Raw genomic sequence first — 12228 nt, 5'->3', positions numbered from 1 at the left:
AACCAAACTGAAACTAACCCTAGATTAGCCCTTTGAATAGAGCTAGCTGCTAGAAACCTAAGGGTGGAAATAGAGGTAAAATCGGACCATAGTTGCCAGCGAACCTTGGTCCCTAGCTGTGGAACGCTTGAACAGCGTTCCCTTTAGAAATAGTTTTGGAATGCCAGACTTCTGAAACAGCTACGGAACACTGGAGAACACCTATGGAACGTTTTGGGAATGCATGCCGTTCCCTAACCTAAATCTTGTCTATCATTAGGATTTTGTTTATGTCCTACGTTCCTCACTCCAAATTTGGAGTCCTGAGTCATCTATCATTAGGATTTTGTTTATGTCCTGACATCGTGACTCTAAATTTCGTCCCAAAGCAGTTGTGCAGATAGTATGTTTTAAATGAGTATGATGATGTGGCATTCCCTTCCCGTTCCCTAAGATTTTGGCGTTCCCATTCCCTAGGGGGTTGCGTTCCATTGGCGTGCACGTTCCCTATTAACTATGAATCGGACTAGTATTGATCACCCAAACTGAATTTAGTAATCAAGCAAACCAAGGGTGTTAAAGTAACCTTAGTCCTTAATTTCAACATGGGACATGTGGCATGCTGATGTGGCAGCCATGGCATGTGGCATGGGGCACATGGCAGCCCATGAGGTGGCATAGGACACATGGCAGCCTGTGGGAAAATATGGAGGGCCATGCATGACCCATGGCATCACTCATCACTGCAGGAACTCAAGTCCCCATGCCAGCCCACCAATTTCCAAGGGAGCCAGCCCTCCGTGCCATTTTGTGGACAACTTCCCACATTTGAAGCAGGCCCCTCCTGCATCTATAAAAGCAACTTAAACCAAGCCCCCCCTCCCTCCCCTCTTCCCCCCTCTCTTTTTCATTTGCACAATCTCACCCCCTTGCTGGTGCACTCTCTCCTCCAGCCTCCTGCAAGCAGTCCCTTCTCCATGCATCTCTGGATCCCATTCTCCACACAGGTCTGCAACAGCCCTTCTCTGCATCCCATTCTCCACGCAGCTCTGCGAACAGTTCTTTCTCTGCAGTTCCTTCTCCACACAGCTCTATCCTTGGTGCAGATCCTCCTCCACGCAGGCCTGCAGCAGCATTTCCAAGCCTACTGCAGTAACTCCTCTACAGTATTTTCTCCTGCAACAACTCCTGTTGCAGCTAGTCCTCCTACTGCAGCCTCTTCTTCTGCAGCATCTCCACCTACAGTAGCTCTTCTCCTACAGCAGATCCTTCTGCAGCAGCCTCTCTTGCAAGTTGTTTCTCACACAAGTCCTACAACAGCACATTTTCCTATGCAATCCTACTCCGTCTCAACTGCCATGCTCGGCAAATCTATAGCAGATTTACATTGTTTTCTGCATGACTTTTGAAATTGCATCAGAGAGGTAGAAGCACAGAATTATGCTAAATCAGAATCTCCTTCTTCAAACCTTTGGCTAAGTATTACTGATGTGTGAAAGCAGTGGTAATTATGCAGGCATCTTCCCTCAGGATTGGAGAGCACTTGGAGCCTTGAGCACCCTAGCTAGACTGTCTATGGCAACACTGTTATGATACAGACTTACTGCTCAGCCTTTTCATGTCTTGTACATAGTTCCGGCTATAATCTAAGTCCTTCTTAGTTTGATCTCAAGTTTGGAAGGTGTTGATAAGATTTACTTCAACAACTTGGTCTTGTATCTTATTGTAATAAATAGCATGGATAAAGTGGGGCGGCCATCTTGGCCCTTAATAATGTGTTCATCTTTTCTCAAGCAATATATATTGAACCTTTCAATTTTTATCTTTCAAATCATGAAGTAAAGCAATATGCTGCAATGTTATGCAAAGTAATCTTTCCCCTTCCCCTTTAAGAGAGCACTGAACATTTCAATACTTCTGGAATCTGTGCCCTAAGCATTTTTCCCTTTGAGGGAGTTTTTGCCCTAAGCATTTTTCCCTTTGAGGGAGTTTTGAGACGTCAACATAACATGTGGTAACTTAATAAGGCATCTGCAACCACATTGGGTAACCTTTTGAATGTACTCAATTTTATGTGGAAAATGGCCAGAGATTCTATCTAGCTTGCTTGTCAAGCATCCTTAACAAGTGTCCAAGTAAAAGCATACTGTATGTGGAATTTTTTCTACTGGCCACATGGTCCTTGGTGCAGGAAGAATTATTGTATGTACATGCCATTGGTGCCAAAAAGCGGTATTGCATGTATGGCTATATTAGGTAGAATTGGGCGAGTGGATAAGGCTTAAGTAAGTGGCCCCATGGTCGCCTTATTTAGCTAGATCTGTATGGAAGGTTTTTGTGTAGATCTTGGGCACCTAGCTCTTTCTAGACGTGCCTGCTTTGGATGTGATAATCTTAGGCTAGAAGGCTACTTTGTAAAAGGATGATTGAAAAATCATATGGAATCCCTCTATATAAGCACTAGTATTGATGTTCATGTTGCAATAAAAACCAGCAAGATCCAGGACACGTAAGGAGGAATTTCCCATGTTAGGAGGAGCAAGCAAATGCCAATACAAGATAGACGCTAGCGGCTTTACTGACACATAAGGTTGTTGATAGTGAAGAGGAGCCTAAGGTCATGATGGCTACATGGACTAGGAAAGGAAAAGAGAAGATGGCCGCGACTTCCTTAAGTAAGGGTATGGAGGAATCGCTCGAAGCAAAGCATGTAAAGATGTCAAAAGGAAGGTTATGCAACTGGATTTCGCCTTAAGACAAGGTATGCCTTCATATGATTTAGTAACAGACTTAAAATCCAGAACAGCTTACACCACTTTTGGACAGTTGATTTCTCTTTCTCCCAGGCAAGGAATGGAATAAGACAGTAATTACTTTTGCCTTACAAGTCTGACTCTTGATTTGGTAGAAGCATGAGCCCATAAGATAGGTGTTGTGCGTAGCCATGATAAAAATGATGCAGCGTTTGGAGGCATGATTCGTGCCTACCCATACGGATTTATCATTGATCCTGGATGTAGTTGGATTTAGCTACTTTGAGGAAGATATAGTGGAGTCTATGTTGCATGTTGATAGTACAAGTGAGGATCATGATGCTTATGTGCCCATGGAGCCGAGCATGGGCTTGAGCCTGTTTCATGAAAATGCAAGATCTAGTAAGTTGGAAATTCGGGATGATGCTTGCCTTGGATCAAGGACTATATGTGTTCTTGGGCATTGCAGGGTGATTGGAAGGTAAGTGGGCAAGATCTAACAGAATTGGAGGGTCATGTCTTCCTTTTTTTACGTTGACTTGAATGCATGTGGGAATAAAATTTTGCTGGAAGGGGAAGACTATGTATGCTGTTTGGCATTAAGTGATATGCAGTGTATAGACGATCACAAGATTGGTGTGGTATTGTATGACTTTGAGGCCTATCTTGTGCAGGAAAGGGAAGCTCATAACTCTAGCATGGAAGACATTGCATGTAGTGAAGATTGGAGTGGTTGGTGTGAGGTGGTTGATGATGAAGTGTGGAACATTTGAAATGAGTTGTTACAGTTTGTTGCATTGTGAAGTGACTTGCTTATGGCTGGCTGTGTCAAGCTGCACAGCCATGAATGCTATTGTACATGACCAGATATGGGGGCTGACCAAGAAGGAGGGAACTGTATTCCACCAATCTTTCTTTAGGCTGCACAGCAGTAGAGATAAAAGATTGGGTTAATGCCAAATGGGCAATGTGCCAGGGTTTGTTGAACAATCAAACAGCATGTGTCTGGGAGGAGCACAAAAAATAGAGGAGAAAAGATCCCTTTTTTAAGCAAGCATAGCCTGTACAGTGTCAGAATTCCATTTTGAGAGCACTGTCATTTTTAGTGCACTTAGACTCCTGCCAAAGTGTGTAGGCCTGAATCCATCCTGTCTCATTCCCTCTCAACAGAGCTCTTACACTAAATGTGGGGCCTCCATCATATGTCTGTTTTATCGTTTTAAAATTGGGTTTCTGGTTTATTAATACCGATTTTGAAAACAATGAATTATGACTTACAATGTCTTCAGTCCTGTGCCAGTTGGCAGTGTGTTGTTTAAAATCTTATTAATTGATTTTTTTAATTTGAAAAAAATTGCTGTAGATGGAGATGTCAGAGTTGCGCACAATCCTTCTGGAAGTGACAGATAAAAGCCTGGTCCTAGTGGATGAACTTTGTCGTGGAACAGAGGTTCAGAAAGGTACCGCGATTGCTGCGAGTGTTATTGAATTCCTTGATTCAGTGGGCTGTATTGGTATCCTTTCCACACACTTGCATGGGCTATTAGACATGAAGCTAAATGTGAAAGGCCTTGTTTACAAGGCTATGGGTACAACAAAAATAAATGGGGTCCTAAAGCCCACGTGGAAATTAATGGATGGATTCTGTAGGGAAAGCCTTGCTTTTGAGACAGCAAGAAATGAGGGTGTGCCTGAAATAATTCTACAGAGGGCAGAGCAGATACATGCATTGTACTTGGATCCAAATGCTAGTGGCCAGAAAGCCAAGCAAACATCTGAACATGTTGTTGGAGAGCACAATGGAATTATAAGAAGTGGCAGTTATGATGATGAAATTGAATCTAGTTTGCACTTTTCTCCTGAGCTTTCTAGAAGAGAAATGCACATTGGGGCCATTGAGGGAATATCATGTTCTGATAGGCCTTCTCAGTCAGAGAGGAATTTAGTTCCTGGCAATGGTACGTTGTACAATGAACCATTCTGTAATGGGGTTTCTAACAGACTCAGTGGTGTAAAGGAAGGACTTAAATCTGAGACTTCTACAACAGGTATGTTCCGCTGTTCTCTCTCTCTTCTTGGAGCAAAATGCTCTTAGTCTTAGCAATTTTTTTGTCAGGATGACTTACATGCGGTGCTTTTTGTGCTAGCTGTACTACATGTACATGTCTTGCTTCATGGGGAGTTAAAAAGATGAGGAATGATCATTAGTGATGTTCTTATGCCTGCGCTTGTTTGCACATGTGCACTTGCCCATCCATACATACTCTGCAAAACACAAACCAATCCAGTTTGCAGTATCACAGCTCAGAAAATCATTATTTCTACTACCTGAATATACAAAGAGCATCCATGGTAGATGAGACCTGGTGTCTATGTGAGGCATTCCAATCTTTCCAACTACATGAACTATGGTGCTAAATTCTAATAATACCAATTACTGTCTTATATGCATGACCGTTGTAAGTGCTACTTTGTGGGACATATTGTCTGTTTGTTGACTCTCGCAGGCTTGCAAATACTTTTATGGCAGTTAAGTGCTGAGATAATTGGTTAGGGCATTGACCATGGTCATCAATGCCCTGTTGTGGGTTTGATATCCCCATGGCAAGTGTGCGATGCCTTAAGAGAGTGTGGGAGGATCTACAAAGGGTTGTCAGGAAAGGATGGTTGTGATTGGTACCTTGAGCATCGCGCCAAGAAGAAAATGTGATCAAGATCATACAGAAAGGTTCAATGCAGGCATTATTGTTCTCTTTCAGAAGCAATTCTGTGTGGTTGCTCTAATTGCTGCAATAAGCTGGTTATCTGCCATGGTGTGTCCCTCCTGCGATGTTCAGATCTGTGATGCCAGGTGTACTCAAGCATAAATGTTGGAATATTGTCTTCCTGTGAGGTGTAGTAGCTGTACTTCAATATTGCTTGCTGAAATCCATGAGGAGCTACTCAATTCATTTGCACTTGAGATCGATTTTCTTTTCTGGAGGTCCTCTCACACTCTACAGGTTAGAGCATATTGAGTGTCTATCGTCCTATGGAAGAGGACCAGGTGCAAATAGGAGAAGGGCAAGGGCTATTATATGAGATGGGAGGACGTTGCTTTTGTTCCTAGAAGCTTTAAATGCAGACTTGGTTTTCATATTGGTCTTGATGTTTCCACGCATAGCAATTGCCAGCAGGTTATACTCACAAACCATGGACTTCTTGTAGGACATAATAGGCATGCAGTCTTCCATTGAATTTCCTTCAGTGTCAGGATTGATAAAGCTCCATTTCTGGGTGGAGAGCTTCTCAATCTAAGGTTTACACTAAACTGAACATTTATAGTCTGGTCTCTACAAACATGGTTACAAAGTGCAAGTGCTTCTTTAGGGGACCCGAGGCGACATTTGACTCCACATTGGTCAGTACAGGCTGCACACACATGTATGTTGGTTTTTCATATTGACCATGGTGTTTAACCTTCTAGTAGCTCCCTCTGCTTTCTAGAGCATCATCAGGAAGCTCACATATCACGTTACAAATAGGTTTTAATCAGCCTGCGCAGAGCTGATAAGTTTCACTCTTAGCATGGGATGTCCTTAATTGATTTTCATGTTCCCAGTATCAAAGAGGCATGTAATCTTCCATTGATCTCAGGATATTAGGGCAACATTCTTTTGAGCACCTTGACCTTATTGACCCTGGAGGGAGGGTTGCATATATTTTATCTAGAGTAATGAAGCAAGGCCTTACTACAGTCTTCTTGCTTCCTTATATGATATATCCGCCTTCTTCATTCACGTATCCCAAGCCCAAGCCAATGCATGGTTTCTATTGAAGCCCCAGTTCTCCTCATTGATCTTGTCAGGGCCTTGAACTCTCTTCGTGATCTGTGCATGTACCCCTCTCAAATGAAAGAAAACATGGTGCGGGAGGCATTCTAGACTGAAGTGCCATCCCACACACATACACAGGTACGCACACCTGAATTGCTGCAATGGAAAATATCAACACTGGCTAGAATGAAAACATACAATGCCGAACCTACTGCAAAATGACAAATGAAGCCTATACATATCTAATTCTAGCTAAGGAGGTGAGGTGGCGTGAGGGAGAAGCCTTTTGATGGCTGCTCACAGAAGCCTAGGGCTCAACCCTATCCTATGGCACAGTATCACAGTGTGCAGAACCTACTGCAAAATGACCAATGAAGCCTATACATACCTAATTCTAGCTAAGGATGTGAGACGGTGTGAGATTGAAGCTGTTTGATGGCTGCTCACAAAGACCAAGGCCTCAACCCATCCTATGTGGCACACTATCACAGTGTGTCCAATTAGAATGTATCAAGCACATGCCTTAGATGCAGTACTTGCATGTGATTGGCTGCTCTAGACTGTGTGACAAAGTGTGTGCAATGCATATGTGACACGTGGCAATCCACATAAGATACGCCAGTATATTGGTGCCATGTGGCACCCATCCCCTTCATTCATGATGAATGTATGTGGGTTCAATGCCTATGTGACAGGTGGCAAGCCATATGAGATGGACCAGTATATTGGTGTCATGTGGCGCCGATCCCCTTCATTCATGATGGTTGTATGTTGGGACTTGCCAAATCATGTGGCAAAAATCTCTAATCTATGTCAATGACATAACATCGTAAATGGGCTATCCTACGACCTAAGGTCTACCCAACTATCTTTTTTACCTTCAATAAATCCTAGCCAAAAATTACCCCAAGCGTAATTTAATGAACTATCTTCATAGGTCATTACTTTTTCCGACCCTCCCCCTTGATGAACAATGTAATAGGCTCTGTGTGTGTGTGTGTGTGTGTGTGTGTGCTATCAAGGAGATCTTCCTCAGTCATGCCTGGAAATAGTTTTTCTTTGCTTTTGATTTCCTGTTGAGGCTCTCTGCTTTTTTGAGACCCTCATGTAAATTTTGCTGATAATATGATCATGGATTTACCAAAAAAAAAAAAAAAAGTGTGTGTGTGTGTGTGTGGCCGATGGATGATTATCCAATGTATAATCAATGGAGAGATTTTTGAAATAGGCTCCTTGTATGCCTCTCAAAATTCAGCTTCTAGAGCTCAAATGTGGGACTCCATAAAGCAATATCCTTGGTCTTCCAATGCTCTACTTTGTGGTGACTTCAATAATTTCCTCACTGGAAGGACAATACCACGCATAAATCCCATATGCTGCCCTCTGAAATCCAGCAATGGGAACATATGACTTCATCACTTCAATTTGTAGATTTATGGACAGCAACTCACCCTTCAGTTATGGGATTTACACATAATGCTTTTACAGAATATTGGGCCAGGCTTGATAGATGTTATCTTATTCATGCTCAGCAATATGATGAATATACATGTCAAATGTGGACTGATTATTCTCAACAACTATCTGATCACACTCCACTTTGGCTCACCCTTTCATTTGGAATGCCTCTGGATGACATGCAGCTCTCTTCAGTCAGACATTTACAGGTCAATCAATTATATCTTTCTCATGAAAAATTCCAGCAAATGATCAGACTGGCTTGCAGGCCATTGTTATCCCATGCTCAGGAGGATCTGGACTTTGCTTGGAACTCTTTTGTACATCGTATTCAAAATGTCATTAAGGAATATGGAAGATGGTACATGGCAGAAACCAGACAGCATATCCAGTGGGCAAAATCATACAAGCAGTATTTGGTACAGATTAGCCATCAAAGGTCTGTATCTGCTTCTGAGCAGCATTTATTGTCTTGTGCTTCCTCCATAATTGATGCCAATGATAAACGCAAGCTTTCCAAATGGCAGACCAGGGCTAGAGTTAAACCTATGCTAGATAAGGGTTGTTCCTCGAAATCTTTCTTTCGGAATTTACATGCACATAGACAAAGTCAATCTATCATGAGGGTTAGAAACCTGACGGTCTTTGGACCTAGACTTTATCTCAGCTAGAAAAACAATGTCTGGATCATTTTCAGCTTCTTTTTTCTCAGCCATCTTCTTCTACACCTCAGGTTGCATTGGCTCGGAACAGATTTATTGAGCTTGTTTCTCCTATTGTTTCTTTGCAAAAAGCTTCAATGCTGGAAATGTCTTTCTCAGATATTGAATTGAATGAAGCCCTCAAGCATTTGGGTAAACATAAATCCCCTGGCTAGGATGGTTTGACGGTTGAATTTTTTGTAGCCTTCTGGGCTGAATTGAAGGGTCCAATTTTGAAGTTCATTAATGTAGCCTGGCAGCATCAACATCTTCCCTCAGCTTGGAAGCATGGTCTGGTTAAGCTTGTGCCCAAAAAACCTCTATGTGAGACAATGGATGACTGGAGGCCCATCACTTTGATGCCGGTTATATACAAACTTATTGCTAAAATGTTGGTACATCGGATAAAGGATATCCTTCATGATGGACTTCATCCCAGGCAATATGGTTTTGTTCCAAGACGGCATATACATGACAATATCTCTAATACTCTCATCGCAATGGAATATGCAAAATATTCAGCTCAAGATGTTTTGGTCATGCAGGTGGATGTGGCAAAGGCATTTGATACGGTACAGTGGGATTATGTCTCTCAAATCATGTTTAAACTTGGTTTTGGGCCAAAGCTAGCTAATGTCATATATTGGCTTTACTCAGATTCCACTGCACAATGCTTTATAGGGAATCATTTGTCTGAGTCTTGGACTCTGGAACGATCAGTTCGACAGGGATGCCCTCTCAGTGCTTTGCTCTATGCCATTGCTTCACATCCTTTGCTTCTTTATATGGATCATCTGGTTGATACTGGACAGTTAGTGGGGCTTCAAATTTCTGGTTCACGACCTTTCATTGCACAGGCTTATGCAGACGATTCATTCTTCATGCCAAAGAACAGTCCTTTGAAGCTTCGCCTATTGATGGATACCCTTTCAGATTTTGGGTTGGCAGCTGGTCTTAAAATTAATTTTCAGAAATCAAAACTCTTGCCTCTCAAGCATTGTGATTGGCATGCTATCCTGTGGCCCGGCGAGATTATTTATCCGGAAAACATAGTAAGACATTTGGGCTATCCCATTGGCTGGAAAATCAGAAATAAGCAACAAATATCATGGGTGTTAAACAAAATTCAGGACAAATTAGAATATTGGAAGATCTCCACTTGGCCCCTGCATGTACGGCTTCGAATTGTCCAGTCCATTGTTCTAGCTTATGTCCAGTTCTACCTTCCTCTATTACATTGGTCATCTCGAGATCTCACTTCTTTTATGTCTCAAGCCACGGAGATTTTTTGGAAAACTAAGCTTCATAAAAAAGCTTTAAGGTTGCTCAAAATGGACTTGCTTTGCTCACCAAGAATGCATGGTGGTTTGAATATAATAAACATCAAATTTCATGTGTTGGCAAGAAAGATCACTATGCTCAAGGCTTTTTTTCAAGAAGAGTAGCCTTGGTCTATCATGTTGGTAATTTTGTGTGGTCAGATGCGCACAAATGCTTATGGACATTGGCTAGTTGATCCATCGGAAGTAGTACTTGGCAAATTTCAAGGTAAAATCCCTGGTTGTCCATTTTCTACTTCCTTGATTCAGGATTGGAAGCAAGTTCTCTCTCACATCAAATGGTCTCCCCATCCTGCTTCTATAGCTTCCTCACTCAGAATGGAAAGCATTCATTGGAGTGCTGTGTTTTCCTCTCCCCTTGCTGTACAACAACCAATCAGAGCTTACAATCTTATGAAATTGGGCATCCGGTTCATTGATGACGTGGTAGATACGCAAGGACATATTCTCTCTTTTCCGGTAACATGTCAACAATACAATCTTGGGATGCATCATAGACCTATTTGGAAAGCTATTGCTGATCTCTTACTCCCTTTGGTTCCGATTCCAACATTGAATGTAAGAGACAGGCTTCAAGATTGGCACCTTCAATCTTCAAGTCCAAGAATATCCTCTCGGCCTTTGCATTTATTGACTTCTATACAGGCTTATCGATTGATATTACCTCCTCCTTGGATTGCTCATCATGCTAATTCTCTATGGCATCTGAATAAGTCATTAGCCTGGTGGAAAGGAAAATTGCAATTGATATGGAAGTTGAAAATGCCATTGAAGCAGAGACTCTTTCTATGGAGATGCATTGTTGGTATTCTTCCAGTGGGAGTGAAATTGGCTCAAAGAAGGATTGCCTCACCTCTTTGTCCAAGATGTCACCATACTCCTGAGAGTTCCGCATTTATTGTGGTTTTGTTGATATTCCAGAGACCTTCTAGACAAGATCTCCTATTTCTTATCTCTCAGATTTCCTGCACACAGGTTCTTCAGGTTTTTCTGGATGTATGGCAAACTATCAGCTTCTCTGTCACAGTATTCTCTTTTCTTCCAATGGATCAGATACTGGGCTTTATGGACCCTCTGGCTACAGCGAAATCATGCATATCTGAATTCTCCCCTTCAGCACCCTTATGAGTTCTTCGGAGCCTCATTGCGGCAGTCTTTATATGATGCCTTACATGAGGAAGATTTGGATGTTTCTTGTATTCAGCTTTTCTTTTACTGCTTCTGATGGATAGGGCATTGGCTCTTTTCTCGAGCACTGCCCTGATGTAAATGAATGTAATTTTCTTGGTTTCACCAAAAAAAAAAAAAAGTGTGTGTGTGTGTGAAAGCATGATCATGCTCCTCTTTGGTTGAGGCTTTCCTTACATGAATTTCCCACTGACAGATTGCCTTGCCGAAGGCTTTTGCTGATTAATAATAGTTATCTGGAGCATGCTGACTTTAAGCCTTGGTCTCTGATGCTATTCAGCCTCTCTCTCGTCAAATACGCATTGGTTTGGATTATGCCTGGCAGGCTTTTGTTGCTCGGATGCAAGCAGTTATTCGAGATTATGGCAAATCCTATATGCAAGCCACAAGGGAGACTGTAGCACATGCCAAATTTACTTGTTACAGTTTGCTCATCTTCGCCCTATCTTCAGAGGAAAGCATGCTCTTATGTCAGGCTCAATTCTCTCTTCAATCCAATGATCGCAGAAAGCTTGCTAAATGGGAAACTCAATCCAGACAATGGGCATTTTTGGATAAAGGCTGCTCTTCCAACAAAAGGCAAGCTGCCAATATCTGTTGGATCCGGATGCCTGATGGTTCTTGGTCAACATCTCGTTCAGAGCTTGCTGATTTACATGTGCAGCACTTCTCCACTCATTTTGGGCATCTGGATACTCTTTCTCCTTGGGTCGTGTCTGCACGTCAGCTTCTTTTGCAGCATATTGATCCAATTCTGTTTGATGCTCAGGCTTTGGAACTTGAACATCCCTTCACTAAAAGGGAATTGTCTAATGCAATGAGATCCAATGGTAGATGGAAATCTCCAGGATGGGATGGTCTCACTGTTGAATTTTTTCTTGCATTCTGGGATCTTCTTAAATTCACGTTGCTGCAAATGGTAAATACAGCATGGCAAAATCAGCAGATGCCTGTGTCATGGAAAAAGGGTCTTCTCAAGATGATTCCAGAAAAG

At 42.2% G+C, this 12228-nt stretch overlaps 1 protein-coding gene across 1 annotated transcript in view; it reads left to right on the top strand.

The window, feature by feature from the left end:
* Nucleotides 1-12228, top strand: part of MSH1 (MUTL protein homolog 1) — a 198707-nt gene that overhangs the window by 135205 nt on the left and 51274 nt on the right. The window contains exon 22 of the mRNA XM_087378347.1: nt 4096-4780. Coding sequence (XP_087234473.1) covers nt 4096-4780 — 685 coding nt within the window. The remainder of the gene's footprint in view (nt 1-4095; nt 4781-12228) is intronic.

The sequence above is a fragment of the Dipteris shenzhenensis genome, chromosome 8 (genome assembly GCF_047967505.1).
Source record: "Dipteris shenzhenensis isolate YYH24624 ecotype China chromosome 8, Dip_SZ_1.0, whole genome shotgun sequence".
In the NCBI taxonomy this organism is placed as follows: Eukaryota; Viridiplantae; Streptophyta; class Polypodiopsida; order Gleicheniales; family Dipteridaceae; genus Dipteris; species Dipteris shenzhenensis.
Note: the sequence above shows the minus strand (reverse complement) of the source record. Positions and strands in the feature narration are given on the sequence as shown.